The 20,750-nt window shown below is 34.7% G+C and overlaps 1 protein-coding gene across 2 annotated transcripts in view; it reads left to right on the forward strand.

Annotated features, from left to right (window-relative positions):
• The window catches only part of LOC134531869 (uncharacterized), a 73,387-nt gene that overhangs the window by 19,183 nt on the left and 33,454 nt on the right, over positions 1 to 20,750 (forward strand). For both annotated transcript variants that reach the window (XM_063367872.1, XM_063367873.1), the window contains exon 6: positions 14,842 to 15,004. In XM_063367872.1, the coding sequence (XP_063223942.1) occupies positions 14,842 to 15,004 (163 nt within the window). The remainder of the gene's footprint in view (positions 1 to 14,841; positions 15,005 to 20,750) is intronic.

Consider the following 20,750-nt stretch of genomic DNA (forward strand, 5'->3'; position numbering starts at 1 on the left):
TGAATGGCAAATGTGCATTAGTTCTCTTGGTGCTGTGCCTCTCAGGTCTTGCGTCAGTTACACATGACACTTGGTTGCATGCTAGTGCATTTATTAGGAAACAGAAGCTAGTGAATATATAATTATCAATTTGTAACTTATATGGTATGATCAGAAGCAAAATATTAACATAAAAATGTCCTTCTAAATGTAATACACCAATCCCTCACTTAGCACGACTAATTCGTTCCTAAAAATGTTCGTGTTAATCGAAATCGCGTATTCTGAAGCATTAGTCCCCATAAATATAAGGCTAAATTATTTAATGTGTTCCAAGATGTGTAGGGAAGTAATCTTTACATAATATAAATGCGTAGAATAATACTTGAAAATGCATATGTCATATCATTTATCTTTTTAAGCCTACCACCGAATACGTTAGATAAAGAAAACATGGCACAGTGTAACGGGAGATAAGTGGTAACATATTTACCGTCAGTCAGCAGGTTGGCTTGCCCGCCCAGGCGTGACCTTCAACACGCGCGCGCGTCTGTCTGCCTGCTATTGCAAGCAGCTGGATCCTTTGTTATTACGTTTAAAACTTAACAAAATTAAAACACTTTTATGAAATTAAGAACCGGTTTTATATAACTTTAAAACACACAGCCATATGTAAACATTTAATTTGTTATGCACACCTCTTATAAAAGCGGCTATGTAAACAAATCAGTTAACAGATAAACAGATTTAGATTTTCCCTAGAGCACAAACATAACATTAAAATACGGGTACACTCCCTATTTAACGCGGTTGTCGGGGGACATAACTTTTACCCGCGTTGTTGCATAACCGCGATGTTGTGTTCTAATAGGTCGGCAAGCACGCACAGTATAGACGGCCCGCCTTTGTGCGGACTTTGCATCCGCAGTTTCCACTAAACACGGGTGAAAAAATAAAAATAATAAATTTTAAAAATAAATATTAAATGTTGAATTGTTTTTATTTTTCCGCGTGCCGCGCACAGTTTGTCGCACGGCCTACGAGCGCGCCACACGCCGCCATACACATGTGCGGCACACAAGCTGCTGCTGCCAGTCTCGTGGTGTTAGCCACAGTATCTGCTTCGTCAGTGTCCGTAACAAAGTAAGTGCAGTGTGTGCGGTTACACACGATTCTGTGGTCAAAGTCTTCTAAAAAGAAAGGCCGTAGTGATACTTCAAACCGAATATGAATCGCAAAGTACCGAGTTTGATTGACAAAATAAAAATTCTAGATTTACTTACAGATAGCTTGTCTTTTGTAGAAGCAGGCCGCAGATACAGGAAAAAAACGATTCTAGCATTCGTACAATAAAAAATAAAGAATCGTCTATCGAGTCAAGTGGTTAAACTTTATTATCCATGCTTACATTAAATTATAAATGGTCACATGTGGGAAACAAAAATTGCGCCAATTTAATTTTAGCGCAATCAGTGACGCCGTATTAAAAACCGTGTTAAACTTTGTCTTTACTTATTTCACCAAACGCTGTGTCGAGTTGCTGAGTGTGTGTGGCTCGGATCGGCAAGTGTTATATTCACCAGCCTCTGTTTAAAGGTCGGGAGACAGCTACACATAAACATTTACGGGACTTGTTTACTACCTCACAGCAAAAGTGGTACAGTATGGTTCACGTAAATATTGGACCACTGGGAATTCCTGGGCAAAGATTAAAAATACGCTAGCCGATTTACTTTACTATTTAATGTTAAAACATTATACCAAAGTAAAAATATGAACTTGTATAATACAATGAATTACCCAATAATATTACGTCTGTAGGTTTAAGTTGTAACAAAACATTTATATACAGATGTCCAGTAAAGTACCAATTAAGATTCTGGAGTGGAATTTTAAACACCGGACTACCTGATTTTGCCTTGTACGCAGCGACGCTGCTCAGTCAAGTGACTCATGCTCTGCCTGTGTGCTGCGTGAACACATTCCCTCCCCCACTCCCCCTCTAGTTTCTGCCCGCTCTAATCTCTACCTCTCTCCATGTTCTCGGCTAGCCTCTCCCTACCCAGCGCTTGCCGACAACCAAGCCTATCCAACATCAATCCCTAGCCGAGTCACGCTGGACAATGTCGCTGGATGGTGGGCTTTATCAGGTCCCCTGTCCGATGCTTCATTTGTGAGATAAAGCGACGTTAAGAACTAGTGTTTCAGAAAATATCACTGGGCTGGATTGGACCATAATTTGAAAACCCTACAAGATAGAGGAATAATGTACGGAGATATCTTGTTTAAAATTTTACTGCGGACATTTTCTACGCCTAGGCTTTTTTCTGCCCGATGCTTAGTTTGTTAGTTACAACGCAAAATTATCCTAATCGGCTGTCAACCATTTATTCCATTATTATTATTCATTTCTGACTAGGGGACATGGTTTGACCCGCGATATACCCGATTCTGCGATATGTACATGTACAAAACATAAAAGTTAGTTAAATATTTTCTGGGGTGAAATTAACACTATCATCTTGCTTTTTTTAAAAAAACGTGTCCAATTTCATCTGCTTTGGTTTCTGTACGGTAGGGCCTGGTCTGCAGCCGGGCATCAACGGTAGGGCCTGGTCTGCGGCCGGGCATCAACAGTACGGCCCGGTGTTTGTTTATCTGCGTGCGCATCTCTTTCCCCTCGCATTCCAAACCACTCTTCCCCCCTCGAATTCCATACCTGACGTCGCGTCGTTTCCGAGATTTTTTTTAGCCTGTGGCGATTTCGTGCTAACTGAAATTTACAGACGTGCTATTCGAGACTAGGGCAGTAAAATTTACATCGTGCTAACTGAATTCGCATTAATTGAAGACGTGCTATGCGAGGGATTGGTGTATTTATATTTTTTTTTGTTTATCTGCTAGAAATAACAATACAGACCATTTTTATTTGTTCAGAATTCACCACTGTTAGTAGTCTGGCAGCTTTTTGCGATTTATTTTTGTTTCTCTTTCAAATAAATTTTCCTGAAATAATCCTTTAAACTATACCCTAGATTATTCTTTTCCCTCTTTTATAAGAAAATTTTACTTAAAAGTTTCAAAATTCAAACTTTTATGTTTACCCCAACAAATTTAACTATGAACCTCCTAAAAATCCTTGTTTGGTTAAATAATGTGAAACCTTGACCTCTGTTTTATATGTGGCTCATATATATTTGTTTTCAACTGAGTACTGAGCTGTACCTAAACCTTGTTGTAAATATTAGAATTCTATGCATTATACATTAAAATATAATTACATATATATAAAATGTTTGTTTAATATGTGATATGTTGAGTAGGTAGGTAAAAGTGTTGTAATTATATGAATTTAAGCTAAACCTTTAGGCCTAGGTGTAATAATCATGATTGAAGATACATACTATGCCTAAATTAATATTTTATTTATGCTATCCTGATTTGCATGGATACACATAAAGTTTTTAAATGCAAAATTCATGTGCAATGTTTTTCAAGCTTATTTTTATTTGCACAAATAATAAATAATATGTATAGAGGGGAATCTTAGCACTATAATTAATTAATATTCACATGTAGATGTAGTGTTAATAGTGTAATTTTGCCACATACTACAGCATGCTTCAGTATTAATAATTATTGTAGATAGTATGTACAGCTGTAAATGTGTGTCAATAATTATGTTGGAGGTGCACACTTGCCCAGTTTTTAGGGCCATTCTCAGTATAGTTGTCTTGACTCGTCTCAACAGGATGGATTCTTTTCACAATATGTATTTTCAATAAAGAAATGACTATTTTTCTCAAAAAATTTTAAAATGCGTAAAAAATGAATAAACCTTGCTTTTGTAATCCAGTAATACCCCACACACAGTTGTTTGTAGTACAGACTATTTAGTGCCATGAATGAAATTAAACTATTTAGCAATACATTCTACTCTATGCAGCCTACTCTATTAAATTAAGTAGATTATCAGTATTCTGACTTAACCATAAGATTTATTAAGTTAATTTAAGTACTGCATTCTTCTATTTTTAGAATTTTTTTTTTATTCATGAAAGAGAGATAGAGAGAGAGAAAGAAAGGGAGAAAGAGATAAAACAAAGCTAAAACTATTGTATGTATGTGGAGAAAGTGGATCGGATTGATAAAATATGTACTATGTTGTCATTATTTGAAGCAACTTATGTGTCATTAGAGAGACCTTAAATGTAAGATGATTGCGAGAATTCTATAGCCCAGTAGAGAAATCATTTTGGATCACATAATGTGGAGTAAATTTTTTTTTTTTTTATACTGTATGTAATAAATTACTCCCTCTTGAAAAAAAAACCCTTTGACTATGTGTGTTTTTAGCCATCTTAAAAAACTGCTAAGATAAGGCAGCCTTTTTGTTTTTCATCAAGACATACCTCTCTTCCAGTGCATTTTAAGCAAAAAGGTGTTATTGCTAATTTTAAAGGTCATTAAATTTCCTGCAAGTTTCATGCATAACATATTAAACAATTCTGAACAGGTACTGAGATACAGTGCCACGAAAATGGCAAAAATTTCAAGAAAATGCAAAAAGTTATAAATATGTCTGGTAATAACCAATCTTGTAGAAAATTAAAATAACTGTGTTAGTGAAATTGGGCGTTGATATTCATCACTTCTGCCAATAGGCAATAGATAGATTGTCTGACTCTACTTCTTCTGTGTTGAATTCAAACTCTGGTGTATTGCTGCGGGACTGGACTAACTCCACAATGACAATGTAGCTTGCAGCTTCATTTGTTGCCACTAGCCAGTTTGCATTGGAACTAAATCATGTCCATCATTGCCTTAGAGATGGTTCTTTATTCATTGTAACTGGAGTTAGGCTACCAATATCCTTCTTCCAGCCCAAGTTCCAGGTATATTTTTCATACCCTATCCATGTTTGAACTTCCAGGTAAGTTCTGTATGCATGACATTGAACTGAATCCCTAGGTGAAAGTAGCAGTATCAACATGAATTTTGTGTTGTAGCAGTTTTAACAAAGTGAAGATCAATAGAGGTGTTCATGTTACTCCCATAAAGGGCCACATGAAAAGTAGCTGCGGCTTCCGAGATCTTCTCTTTTTCTGCAACTGGATCTTTGAAAATGTAACACTTTCACTGTGTGATGCATCACTCTCGAGTGTGGTACAATACTTTATTGTACCCTGGCCAAAGAGAGGGGAGGTGGTATTGCGGTCACTTATCAATCACATGAATAAAAAGAATTTTTTCCACAATATTTTTATATTTGAAAGATTTTTTGGAGTATGAAGAATTGCCATGTTACCCCTTCCAGATTTGCAAAAGAACACTTTTTCTGGTCCTAAAGCCATCACCAAAACTGAAAGGTCAATGTCTTCTCCAATAAACAACAGAATTGTGTTCAGAAGACAACAAAATTGCAGTTTTCACAATCAACACAGCTGCATCTTCTGAAGCTTGCCTGTAACTGTTTCTGCTTACTGAAATTCATTCTGAAGAAATGAGATGAAATATGAAGTTTTTTTTTATTTGATAACAATTTCTCCTTTGGCATCTGTGGAAACAATGTACCATAAAAGAGACAGAGTGCACAAGATTGTAGCCTGGAGCAACGAGCTCTTTCAGGGCTTTTTGTGCTTCATTTATTTTATTCAACAATCAAAGGCTACCACAGCATTTTGACCATGATGTTGCTGTACATACATAACATATTTCATTAAAAATAACAGAAAAAACATTTTCTGTGATTCCAGTGAACTTTGTGCAGGTGGTAGTCTCCATCTACTATACCAGCCATGCTCTTTTCATTTCTTTGTCACTTGTTAAATGAGGATTTTGTCATTTTACTAATGCCATCTGCTTAGAAAAGTGGCAAAGGAAAGGGAGCAAGTTTGTACTCAAAGTATTTTTTTCAGATCATCAGACTGTTTAGAGTTGATCATCCTGTGAAAAATCATGAGGGGATCCAGAGATATTTTCCTTTGCTCACATTGATGTGGTTAGTGACTGTTGCCAGAGTAACTACTGCATATTTACGTATGAAATGTAGGTTTTTAAAATTGCTGTTCACAATACCTCTCATTCCTCTAAAACCAACCTCCCATGACAGGTGGCAGTTGACGTCTTCAGTTTCAACCACTCCATTACTTACTGACTTTTGAGAAGCTAAATGCTGGAAAAGGATTGTGTCTGGAAAACCACTCAGTGTATTAACATCACTATCATCCCTACGAATACGGGAATGTCTCACATCAACATGTTGTTCAGTGGTAGCCGATACACATCTGTAGTAGTTCTCGACTTCAGTATGCACATTCTGTAATGCAGTTAACCTAAAGTGCAGCATGAGAGAACAAAGTCTGTAATACTTCTGCCATGAGTGGACCAACCAGAACTCATTTTTCTCAATATAAATGATAAAAAAAACCACGCAAAATTTTTTTTTGTATTTATTATAAAAGCAGACCTAATATTTGTCACAAACACGAATCTTCACGTAAAACATGAAGCTTAGCATTACATTCGAAACTTAAAATAAAACGAATTTCAAATTTCCTGACAAAGTCAAATTGAACATTAAAAATACCTTTGATTTGATTTTCTCAGTTGAAACTTAGCACAGGCCTGTAGTTTGACTTAACTACCAGTTTTCTTCAATATTTATAATTCTTCATTAAAATTTTCACTGACACTGAGGAAATGTGAATTGTGTGGAGCAGATAGGTTAATGTAATTAGAAAATGTTAATTTCTTACCTCCAAAAATAGGTTAGTAAAATCCATTATCATTGTTGTATGGCAGATAGTAATAACAATATGCATGCCACTGTTTATAATAATGTAAAAACTGTTGATAAGAGCAATAGTAAAAGTTTTATGGAGTTCTTGCAACAAATAATAAACACATCCTACTACAGCACCACTGCATGTGCCGTTAGGAAGCGAGGAGGGGTAATGAATGGCCAGTGTTGCCAGACTTGTGCGCAGAGTGTCTAGACAGTGCAGCATCGTGCAGCTTATTTGCATCACAAGCACAATGAACAACAACATAGTAAACATTCAGTAAAGCATTTACTAAAAATTTTGACAGATATTTGCAGTTTCCAGCCCAAATTTACTAAAATTTTCATTTCAACATTTATTGCCAACTCTTGCGAGTATTTAGAAATATTTTGTATGACTAATTTATGAATATTTAGCCCTAAATTGCCCAGAAAAAAGTTATTCAGGTGAAACCAGTGAAATTTTTGACCTTTTGCATTTTTTTGAAATGTTTACTTATTTTCGTGCTCCTATATCTCAGCACATATTCAGAATATTTTAACATGTTAACTCATAGAAATGATAGAAAATTTAATGCTCTTTAAAACTGGAAATATTACCCATTTGCCTAAAATGCACTGGAAGGATTTATTGTGAAAAAAAATCTGAAATAAGGGCCATTTCTTAGCAGTTTCTCAAGATGGCGGAAAAGGCACAAGTGGCGTGAGGTTAAAAACTTGGATTTTTCATGAGGGACCAATGCGTACATCATACATTCCTGAAAATAAAAATTACTTCATCTTTTGCAACCCAAATCCCCCTTTTTTGAGCTATTTTTACTGTGCTACTAGGGCTTATCAGATTCGTAGATTTAGGAAAATTACTTGTCCTTTCGTTTTGTGAAATTAAGTAAAGTTATTACATAGCTTGTAAGGAGAATCAAGGTCTCTTAAATAATTACTTGAAATAATAAACAGAGAATTCTTGCTGTAAAACTTTTAGTTAGAAAATCTTCTCTCATTTCAACTATAAAATTACTCGAGGCAACAAATTTATCTTAAGGATACAGCTCTTTCTCTACCATTCTAGCGTAGAAGAATTTTTAAAAGGTGTTGTGACATGTTATATAGGTTAGCCTTAAAGTCTGAAAAATAGAAATGACTTCCAAGAATCTAAAATTAGTATCTTTAAAACTTGCTAAAGTAAACTTACCAAAAAAGGAAACTTGATAACGTACTACATATTGGCATTTAGAAAATGAAACTTAACTATATTCTAATGTACTTCTTAAGAGGGTACTCACTCACTAGCACACTGCAGTGTTTGTTTACAGACTGCTTGCTTATTTCCAACTTGTTGCTGTAACATGTGTGTGTGATGTGGAAAGTGATTTTCTGCTGAATTTTACTTGTTCAATAGGTATGTATGACCGTATTTCAGGATATGTTATTTTCTGTCTTTTTTTTATTCATCTAAACACCAAATGTCAGGCTGAAGTTAATGTGAGTAACTTCATCACTTTTTTATTTGTAGTGTTATTAAAATATTTTATTTTTACAGACAACCTTTCGTTTATTTAATTGTTTTAATATTTAGTAGATAACAAATAGTTCAATGTTGTATTGTTTGTTGTAACAAAAAAGTGTATTAGAGGCTTATTTGTTGCTTTTATTTTTTAAGTCGTATTTAGAAAGCTTAGTGTTTGTGCAATTTTTTGAGGTAGTGCTGACGGGCAAGAGATGAGAAGTTGAAAAATATGCTTCCATCATTATTTCATGAGTTCATGCTGTTAGGAATCGCAATGGGTGCTGACATTAGGCGAATCAGAGTCACAAAAACTGAATGGCCGTTGTAGTAAAACAACCTTACTGAAGACAATGTAATAGCAGGGCTTGCTGTGCTGCCTAAAATTGTAAATGCTAAATTAATGTTAAACTAAAATTTTATGAATCTAACCAAAATGTTAATGGCATGTAACTACCTATAGTTTTTTTACATATCGTTAAACCATTTGAATATAAATATTAGGAATATTTTATTTTAACCCAGAACATTTTTAGTTCTAAAAAAAAATCACACAGTAGTTTTGTTTGCTGAATAGGGGCATAGTAACTAAAAACATGTAGGCAATGCCATTCCCCAAAGAAAGCTTTAGGTTTATTCAGTTTTATATTTATATTAACTATTCCAAATTTAATCACAATAAACTTTCAAATTAATCAAGGTAAATAATAACATATACTATTTAGTTTAGTTGCCTTACTGTAATTGCTATCTAATATTAAGTTATTCCAGGTTAATTTTTTAGCTGCTGTTTTAATTATTGAGAGTTATGAGAAATTTTTTTACAAACACCTATTATGCCACACTTGTAAACATTTAAGATTAAATTTTTGCCTTATGATCCTTTTGTTTTACATTTTTGCCCTTTAGAATTTTAGATAGTATCATGAAAGTGGGAAATATATTTTTATTATGAAGTTAAATTTGAAGTAAATAAAAAAAAATGTATATAAGGGGTTTTGGAGAAGCTGTTGTGGTGAATGTAAATATTTAATTATGGTTTAAAATTTTTGGTTTAAAGATTTAAGAGTCATTAGTTATAATTATTTGCATCGAATTGCATAAATGCTTTTTAAGCATGGAACTAGTATCATGAGTTGTGACAAACATACAACTTCAGACTTTAAAATAATTGTGGGTGGTATTTGTTTTATTGTGGTTTTTGTTGGAGTGGTTCTATAGCTGTAGTCTTTTATGCATATACTACATGTGTATTGTCTGTGAACGAGCCCTGTAGCCAGAACTACCAGGTATTCCACTATCTTCTTTCTCTCTCTTTGTGTCTGCATGTTTGATAGTACTGTGCCTTCTGCAATTCATGCTTCTGTTTTGTGTTACCTACTCTTTCCTCTTTTCCTTTTTTTTTCTATTCCATCAGTCTAATGCTAAGCATGGCTGTCCGCAAAGATATTACTCCAAGTGTAACAGGCTGGTTGTTTTATTGTCTTTCTTTTTTCCATTGTGTTCCTCGATTTGTAACAAGACGGATAAGTTTTTAATGTAACTTTTTATCAGACAGCTGCTGCTTACACTTTCATTGCCTTAGTCGACCACTGACACTAGTTTAGTTTCATTTTGAACTTGAAAATGTATTTAGGCTTGTAAACATCCTTTCTTTATGCCTGAAGTCTTAAAAGAGAGTGTCTTACAATGTTACAATGTAAACTTGCAGTATTAAAAATGCCCAAGCAAGTATACACAACCTACCTGTCATTTGATCATGAAGCTACTTTTCTTTAAATTAAATGCAATGTTATGTGTCAAACAGTAATACATTTATAGCTTTGTATGGCAGTGAAGTTTTAATTGAAAACATTTTTATGGCCATACAGCATTGTTTTGTTTTCACTGCATGTCTTGGAAAAACCACAAGAATGGACAGAAAAACAAGCCAAAATCAGACAATGTTAAATGTTAAATAAATTGACAGAACAGAGAATTCTGTGGAGGAACTAATTAAATGAATATCACGGCACAAACAAACACAGTGAGCTGACATAGACGAGACAATTGTAACCAGAAAAGAAAAACAACCAGCTCGTACAACACAGCGACAAACAAACAAATACAACAAATCCATTTTTGTGGTTTTTCTATGACCAATTGAAAACCAGCAATGACTTATGTCCATAAAAAAGTTTTAAATCAATCCCTCTATTGCGAGAATCGTTCAAAGAATGTTGTGAATGTTAGTTCTACACTTGTACATATTGCCATGGCTCAGTTTGCAAGATCATAGTCATAAGATTATAGTTGGATTCATCATACTTGGGAACGAAACGTGAACTGAATGCTGAGACCCTGAGAGCGAGACGAGAATGGCTAGCATTTGCAATAAAATGCAATTTTGATGGTACATAAATGTTAATTGTTGTAAACAAAATTACATAGTTTTGGAGAGGAAAAAATCCTTTTTGTTCGTTAAACTACATAATGCATTGGCCATGTGTAATTATTCTCAGATGAATGGATATACAACAATGAACAAAAAACCAAATTAAATCATATTTTCTTTTAATTTTCAAATTTAATTCCGTTTCATATCACCATTTTGCACACCTGCGAAATGAGAGCTGGCCATCTAATTGGCTGAATGGAAAACAGACAGGACAGAAAGAAGTTGGATATTTTACATTACTGTACTCGGCCCCATTCCATCCTCAAAGTTTTTCCGTCATCGTGCTGTCAATTGTGCGGTCAGTACTCGAGTTTTGTGCTTCCTATTTCATCATTCATGTTCCTGCTCCATTCCTGGTCTGTGGTGCATCTGGCTTATTTGGCCATTTTAAAATTATTTCTGAAGAAGACTAGTCCCAAGCATGATTTCAAATTTTCTACATTGGCTCACAAATTAGTAAATTACCAATAAAGATGTCTGAAGAAAGTCCCAAAATAAACAGTAACTGTGCTGGAAGCCAGGATGTTTTATTTACAGGAGCCGGTTGCTAGCTGGCATTATGTTTTTGACCCCTCACTTAATTTATAGTCACACATGAAACACAAATAGTTGGAGACTGTCTATTCAAATCATGTGAATGTTATCTTTCTACCTTAAAAACCGTTATGTTCCTGTGAATAGTAGATGTGTTTTGTATTACGTTTGCTCGTGTTTAATTTTGGGTTTTTAAAAATAAATCTAAAATAGAGTTTTCATTTATTGGTTTGTTTGTTATACAAATCAGCAGTTTTACTTTGGTATCGATGAAATTATGCACATTTGACCTTCGAATCACGCTGTCTATATGAGATTTTGAGGAAACCACCAGTTGAAGAAGAATGGTGATACTTCTTGATGAAATTTTGATATTGCATTGTTTAGCACTCTTGGTTTGCAACTGCTATTGTATTGTTGATGCCTTCTGCATCTCCGTGGCAATCAGAATTGCATTGTTTGAATTTTTTTCTCATTTGAGGTGCTGCATTGGCATTTCACAGAGAGGGGCATGCACAGTGAGCTGTGCAAGTGTTTTCTGCCTGTACACTGCCATAGCGAAGTGCGGAAGGTTCAGCTAATATAATTATATATACCTTGTGGTATGAGAAAAGTTGTAAAAATATTTTATTAAAAGATCTAGAAAAAGTCCTGAATTTTGTTTACCAGGTATTTGTAGATACCCTAATGTAATCCAACAGTCTTGATCTAGATTTATCAAAACAATTTTATACCAGTCTTGTGATAACATTTGAAAAGACCATGATTGGTTCAAAAGAGAAGTAATTTTAAATTCTATACTTTAATACATTCCGTAGTGTGTAGGTACATTCTGCAGATTTATTAAGGTTATGGAAAAAAATCACCTAACCATACAAAAAGTAATGAAAGTAATATAATATTGTAGAAGAAAACAGACACACATTTGCAATAAATTTAGTCAGTAAAAAAATATTGGAATGCTCAACATGAGAATTAGGTATCCATAAATTCCTTAACATAATACTACATTGAAATGAAATGTGATTAGTAAAAATAAATATTTTGTAATCTGATTATAAAATTTTATATACTTGCTAGCAATTTTAAATTTTGTCATTGAATGCTGTGCACAGCTTATCCTCTTTACGAACCATCAATTACATTTTCACTTAAACTCTGACAGAGTAAGCTGTTGTACATTATTGTATCCTAAACTGTGTGTCAGCTTCCTGTGCCGTGCTGTGCGGTTGTGATAGTACCACTGGCAAAGAAGCCCTTAAATGAGGAGACAAAATGTTTTTTTACTATGCAGTTATCTGGCATGCACACACTACCAAATTATTCTTCTCTGGTGTGAAATTTTAACTGAGATGACATGCATCTGCCCTTATTATGTTTGTGCCCTTTTCTTGTCATTCTGGTTTTTCCAGGGTGTCTACGGGTAACGAATGTCACAAAAATGTAATGAAACTGAAGGCTAGGTCACAAAAAAGCTCACAAAAATTTCAATTCCAGCAACCTTTTGCCAACTCACATTTTGTTATTTGACGCCTCTGTTCAGTTTTCAGTCGTACATTCAGTATAAATACTAGTTGGAAACTGCCACTTACAGCATGTGGAAATATTACAAGAAAAGATTTTTAACATAAAAATGGGTACGTTCGTGCAAATAGTAGAACTTTTTCATGTTATGTTTATATATATATATATATATATATATATATATATATATATATATATATAAACATAACATGAAAAAGTTCTACTATTTGCACGAACGTACCCATTTTTATGTTAAAAATCTTTTCTTGTAATATTTCCATATATATATATATATATATATATATATATATATATATATATATATATATATATATATATATATATAATATGACCCTGTAATAAAAAAAAAAGGAAATTTTTATTTAAATGTTCAGAAGAGGCCTGAAATTGGTATTTGTAGACACCCTGTTATCTTCAGCTTCCAGGAAGCCATTATGTCTGTCCCTAGTCAAGTTCCAGTAGCTTATCTTCTTGTGATGGAATGTTAAATTTTTTCTAGAGATTATTTTTAGCACTATTACATGTGTATTACATTTTATGTTAGTTTTACAACTAATGAATTTGAAAAATAAAAAAAAATTAAATTTACAAATTTTTTCGAAGTAATTTTTGTGCTGTAATCACAAATATTCTGCAAATCTCTTCCAATTGTTATTTAAAAATAAATATGTACACACATTTTAAAAATTATTTACTTTGTATTTCAAAACTGTACTACTTATTTCTAAAATTAAAGCTTGTATAAAATGGTGAAAGGTGTGAAAGGCAACTTTAAAAAGGGATGTGTTGTGTTCTAAACTCAAGTTTTTTTTTGAATGTTGACATGGAAGACTTAAAGCATTTGTGTTGCCATGCCTTGTTTGCCAGTGTCACGACTGTTGTGTGGAAATTGTCTGCCAGACATCACTATCTCACGAATGGGGTGCAGACTTGCATCCTGGATTCAGGCATTGGGCACATCACTGGCCTCATATCACTGTCCAAATCCATCCTTTTGCCATACATAGCTATTTGCAAGAAGCAACTGGTTTATTCATATCTTCAGATGAGAGCATCCATCAAATTACTATGTCTGAATGATACCGTAGTGTGATATTGTTTCAAAGATCTTTATCATCTTTTTTAAAACCATTTGCTGTATCATAGTTCAAGGAAATGTCTAATTGAGCACGCTCAGGACTATGGCGATGTCGGGTTAGCGATTTGGCCTGATTATCAAACATCAACATTAAAAGTTTTATCAGGAATACCCAGTATGAAAATGTTTAATTTAACCCGCTAGTAAACAGGAAACGTAATGGAATGAAAACTGACAGTATTGATGAACTATGAGTAAACTAAAAACACCTGGAACACAGTAATGTGATCTGGCGACCTAGATCAACAGCGGGACTTCACCCGAAAAATATCTGTGTGTGAGTAATTGGCTCAGTTGGTGCCATGGAAGCGGAAACGGATCTCACGAAATGGAGCATCTACAATGGCATATATGCGAACACGGACCCGTACGAATTAGCTTGGCTGTGTCCAGCTCTTCTTTTTACGTTACTCCATGCGACCAATAGAAGCAGAGTATTTGGCAGCGGTGGTTGCCATGTTTGTTTGTTTTAAATACATTAAAAATTGTTTGAAGTACATGAGTTTTTATTGCTATAGCATTACTTTATGGTTTATTTTCAAGTTTTATGTAATTATCCACCATGTTTGGTTCTCATATCTCAAAATTTTTTCAAATAAACTAATATTTCATAATCGTGTAAAATTAGTGGCCATTTTTTACGTTTCCATGCATTGTGGAAGCAGCAGACAAGTAGTAAAACTTAAATATCTTGCGGATTTGGATCCGTCACAGTTTTTTTTACGTTTCTGCATCGTTGAGCAGGCCTTAAAGATCTTTCACCATAGTGGTTACCCTTAAGATATTTTTGACATTTGCAGGGATTTCTTTTTGGTTCTAATTACGAAGTAGAAATGTTAAATGAAAATTATGTCCTCGTGAAGAGACCAACGTAATGCTCGCATGTGCCGCTGCAGTACTCCTGTGGACGCTGTGCGCAGGTGGCGACGAAGATAGTGAAGTTCCTGGTGGACAACTTCGGCGTGAGCAACCTGTTTGGGCGCGACAACTACGAGTTCTACGCGCGCATCACAGGCCGCATCCTGAAGGTGGAGGAGGACTGGATCTTCAGCTTCCGTTACCCGCCAGACACGCTCGTCTCACGTGAGTGCCACCTGCTGGCGGACCGGGCGGAGCTGCGGGGCGTCGCTTTGCTGCTTCCCTAACGCACCCTCGGCCCGGGCATGCCTGCACCCGCTCTGCATGTCTCTCCCCATCACCTCAGTATTTATGTTTGTGATTGAATCATTTCAGCGTCAATTTAAGTGAATTTTCAAACCATCAAAGGTGTACCGTGTTACTGTTGTTATTTCAGCAACATGCTAAAATGGCATGAATATAGAACCACATTTAGAGTATACATGTAATTTTTTAAAATTTGATGTGTTAGTTACACTACTGTTTTTTCCCGTGAGCATATTTTGTCCTGCTCCCATCGTAATTCCTTGATGTGTGATTGCAGTTATTTTGCGTAGTCTCACCTAGTCCACACTACCTCAGTTGTGTGAGAGATTAAGGCCGGCGTTTGTATTAACCACTGGTGTATTACAACTCGTGCACATGGAAGTGGTCGTAGTGGTAGCGTGGTGTAGTGAGGTGCATGCCCCCCGGTACTTACCGAGTTCGGGTGAGGGACGGTGCGTTGTGGGCTGGAGCTCGTAGTGGTGCTGGAACTGTTGACATCATCACAAAGTTAGTTTCCACGTCTTGTGAAATGTGTTCCACGTGGAGGTAAATTGACGACAAAGTACAAATTTGTAATTGCTGTAAATGGTTTTCAGTGTTTGTTCCTTGTATTACCCCAGCGTTGTGGCTAACCTGTACTAGTTAGTAGAGTGGTTTGCGTAGCTGGGCCACATCACAACTCACCCTGCACATCTGAGAGCTTTCCCCCAGTCGTGTCCTGTTAAAGTGCTTCATTGTAGCAACTGTGGTGGCTCAAAGCAAACTACCACAAATAAATAATTTAAAATTAATTCCAATGATTCTTTTAGCTGATTGACATTTAAGTATCCAGTGTATTGTAGTTAGTGTTTCGCTTTTATAACTTAAAAAGAAAATGCACTGCCTGTTTGTTACAAAAAAGATTTGTGTGACTGATATTCGTTACAGTAATTATGAATGGAATGCATATGTTTATAGCTGGTTAGTGTTAAATAATTTACACTTAAGAACTTTCGCCCCAGTGTGCGAATCCTTATATGTAGTTGGTCCAGATTAATGTTGGCATTCACTTGAACATTTATACGCATAGTCTGGGCATTCAAAAATATTTAAAATCATCAGAACTCAAATATGTTACAATGACTCTATTTATATTTGTAGGTAATTTGTGCAAAACAAAGTAACTTATTTATTTAGCTCCTAATTTAAACATCACATTTTTAACCTACGGGTTAAGACGAGAACTGCTATCATTAGTTGCTGCAGTTGTATGAGAAAATTTTTTATTCACTCTTAATGAATTAGATAAGCTTAGGGCAGCATTAGTAATACGTAGTTTGTATGACAAATATTGCAGTGATAATTTGTAATCAAAAATCTAAAGGTGCTACCTAAATCTATTCCACAAAGTACCAGTGATAATCACATTTAAGATCGTTGTCTGTAATATTCGTGAAAAGTTGTAATATTTGAGGTTGTGATTCTATAACTTATCGACGTATCAGATTTAAGTTCCTTGCAGCATGCTCCAAGTCTTGAAAGCGGTTTAACAACTATTCTTATTGGTAATTATAGCTTATTGCTTTTTTTTTTAAACTAGTTGACATTGATAATTGGTTGGATAGTATGGGTGTTGCACAATGTTAAACAAGAAATTCTTAAGAAGTGTATTATGTAAGTGTTAATTAATATTTAGAAAAATATAATTTATTTTAGGTTTCTACATTACATCACAGAACTAGTCATAAGCATGTACACATGAAGTGGATTTTTTTATTATCAAATACACAAAAACATATTTTTACTAAAATACTGTAAAATTAATTTTAAAAATGACACAAATAGGTATTGTAGGTTCAAACACTTCAAACATGGTTGGTGGACCTTTGATATGAGATCATGTTAGCTTTCGCCTTTCAACTGATTTGACACATCAAGCATGGACACAGTTTAGTATTATTTAAAATTTTGAATCATATGTGCTTGAACAAAATGCTACATTAAAAGGATGATTTGGACGAAAAGTTTATTTCTGCCTTGCAGTTTGGACATTTAATCGTCCAGGATTACTCGGATATTTAAATTCCCCCCCCCCCCCCCCCCCTTTTTTTTTTTGGTTGAATTGATAATTGTGCTCTCTACTTCTATGCTGGCCGTAAGCTGTCAGATGTGCAACTTATTTAAAAAAAAAAATTAGCTTTGATGATATTTCGAAATTGTAAATATTTTGAATTGCTTTGTAGTTTTTGACCATGATCACTTATGAGTTCACCATGTTAACTCGGCTGTGAAGTGTTTTCTGGTCGAACCAGTGCTTTGCTTATAGTCGAAACACACTCAATTTACAAATAGGGCACTAATTCAGTGAGCCAGTGATATATATATATATTTATGTTTTGTCAACCATTGATATATGTGTGTAAATATTCTGTATATGCAAATTTTTTTACAATATTTATATAATGGAACCAAATGTTATTCGTGCATAGGTGTAAAGTAGCAGTGTAATGTCAGATGTGTTACCATGAAGTTTTTTGGCATGATGTTAGCAAATTGTGCATTTGTAAGGTGTTGTGTGCACAGTCTTGTTAGCATATGATGCTTTGTAGTTTGTCAGCACTTAACCAAATAAGAGCTAGTGATGTAATGTAATGTCAAGGTGCCATGTTTGTAATGCACAGCACTCAGTTCCTGATCTCACTGTACAATAATTATTAATTTAGTTTGTGTTCAGCTGTGCAAGCCATTAAAGCATGTTTTTTTGTGTGTTTTTGTCCTAATTAATTTTCTGTGTGCTTACCCCTCCAGATGTCCACTATCAATGTGTTTTGGTGCAATTAATACATTTTTTATTATTAGCATCCATGAAATAATTTTTTTATTATATAGTATTTTAATTTAAATAGTTAATTATGTTTGTTTTATTTTTTTGTTTCATTAGTTGAGTCATGTAATGCTGATTGTGATGTATATAATTTTTTTCATACAAGATTACAAATTTTATACAAAAACACAAGTTTTTTTTTTTATTTTGGTTGGACTTAAGTACGTAGCAGAGTTGGTACACCATGTAGTTTCTTCATGTTTTCCAAAATTCAGTGAACCGTTAAGACTTTTTTCAAGGGACTGGATGTTAAAAACTTCTTAACAGGGAAAACTTCTTAAAAGGGAAATACATTTAGGTATTTGCTTCATAAAAACAAATTGTACTCAAACGATATACTGCTTAACTCAAAATTACACTTACCATTTATCATCGGCATGCTGGAATACTATACAATTTATTATATTCAGTAAATTAAATTATTTAAAATTATTTTTTTTTAATAAGCACAATAAAAATACAATTAAAACACTAGCAAGAAAACTTAACATTCACTGTTTAAAAATACTGCATCAGAGTTGTTTGTTTCAACACATTTTCGTTCTGACGCATCACAAAATTGTCCAGTTCCCATAAACTCTTCCTCAGACTATCTGGAACATTTGGTGTTCCATGAACAAATAACCTCAGCTTGTCCAGGTGGTAAGTTGGCATGGAAGTGGAATCACCTTCATCGCTGTCACTATCGCCAGTTCCATCCTCAACTAAATCCTTGTGTTGTGCACATAAATCTGTGATGGTTTGTGTTCACATAGTGGAACTGCATCATCAACTGAGACATAATCTTCCAAAGTGCATGAAAAATTTAGTTGCTCTTGAAGAGTTTTCCAATTTGCACTGCATGTAGAAAAGCACATGCAATTGGTTCACTGTCCTCACATGCTTCTTCAGAGAAAATATCATTAACTTGTTGAGCACCAAAGCCTACTTTTCTGAAGCAATTGCAAATGATGGTTGAGTCAATAATTTCCCATGAAGCAGCAAAAAAATGCATAGTGTCCATGATGTTGATTTTATAACCACTCGTTTTGGTACTTTTCATTCTTGTTATAAGTAGTAACACAAGGTGGTTACGAAAATGCTATTTGAGAATTTTTATAATTCCCTGGTCCATGGGTTGTAGTATGGATGGTTAATTTGGTGGGAAAAATTCAATCTGGATTTCCTAAGGTTAGATATTTCCTTGGGATGAGCAGGGCAGTGATCCATGAAAGCAAAATCTTCCGATTTTTGCACCCCATCTTTGCATCCAACACTCTCACATAGTCTTTAAAAATGCTGCCTGTCATCTACGCAGACTTGTTGTTTGCATACTTGCACGGTAATGTCTTTATGTTGTTAAAACACCGTGGTTATTTTGGTTTACCAATTACCAGCAATAGTAACTTTTCAGTGCCATCGATGTTGGCACCCAATAATATTGTCACTCTTTTCTTCTTTGTTTTCCTTAATGGCATTTTCACCTTTTAAAACAAAGGTTTTGTCCTGAAGCATGTTAAAAAACAGACCACATTCATCGACATTGAATACATTTTTTTGATTCAAAGTCCATTATAATTAGAGACCCGTGAAATTCGCGGGTTCATTTCGTGTTATGCTAAAATTCAAATAATTATACCTTAGTGTTGCTTCTGTCATTGGTTCACTGTTAATCTGGAGGACTGAGGGCCAATTAGAGACCCTCACTCATAGAAGTGTCGAATCACAGGCCACCCAGTCGAGACGACTCACAAGTCAGCAGCCAATGAACAGTTGGCATTTGCCCGAGTGTGTAGAGGATATTGGAGTCTATCCTGGAGGTCATTGAACCCGCGAATTTCACGGGTCTCTAATTATAATTGAAGGCAATTAGTTTTTATCCAACTCTGGGCAGTATCATCCCACACACTCTCAGATTCCCCACTTAACAGTTCTATAGACAATTCCTACTCTATCTTAAATCTGTCGAGCCAGCCATTTGAAGCATGAAATTCAACACCTAGGTTATGTGCTATTTGTACAGCTTTCGCTCTTAAAATTGGGCGTTCGTTGGAATTCCAAGTGCCCTCTGTTATTTAAACCACGCCAAGAGTAAAATTTCTTCTTTGTATTTACCAATCGTCATTTTTTTACACTTTGACGAAACATTATTAACCAAAAGTTGCTCTTGCTTCATCATGATTCCGTCAAAGTAAATGGTGGCAACCTGAGTTTTTTTGCCATATTCACTCTTGGTCTCAAAGGATTCTCATCAACTTCTAATATTATTTTCAGTTTTTCTTCAAACGATAACACCTTCAGTTTAATGGGTCCTCCACTACTTGTATATGCCATTATGCATTGTTTGCCACAACACTAAAAATTTATTATGCTTGATAACCATAAAATCACACCTAAAAAGATTGCAAACCTAAAAAACTAGTAATGGCTGGTGGTAAATATTATTTGCTGCTTATTTTTCACGTGTTATAACTCGAATAGGAAAAAATGCGGGCAGATGAAATAACCTCTCAGTCTATATGAATGCAAGCACATGATTGGTCGAGAATAAAAATTGGCACAGGTTTCGATGGTAGTGCACGTTTATAATTCGTCAGATGTTCTGCCTTGAATAGGGGAAATGGCGTGCAGATGGAACAGCCTCTCACTCTATACAAATACACGCAGATGATTGGTTGAAAAATACACTTGTAACAGCGTGTGGCATCTGGCAAAGGTTTCGATGGTCTTGTGCAAATTCAAATTAATTCGTTATCGTTCAGAAATAAGTTAATTTTTTTAAAATGACCAATAAATAGAGTTTAAAAGTTTAAAGATAAACAT

The sequence above is a fragment of the Bacillus rossius genome, chromosome 5, assembly GCF_032445375.1.
Source record: "Bacillus rossius redtenbacheri isolate Brsri chromosome 5, Brsri_v3, whole genome shotgun sequence".
Taxonomy (NCBI): Eukaryota; Metazoa; Arthropoda; class Insecta; order Phasmatodea; family Bacillidae; genus Bacillus; species Bacillus rossius.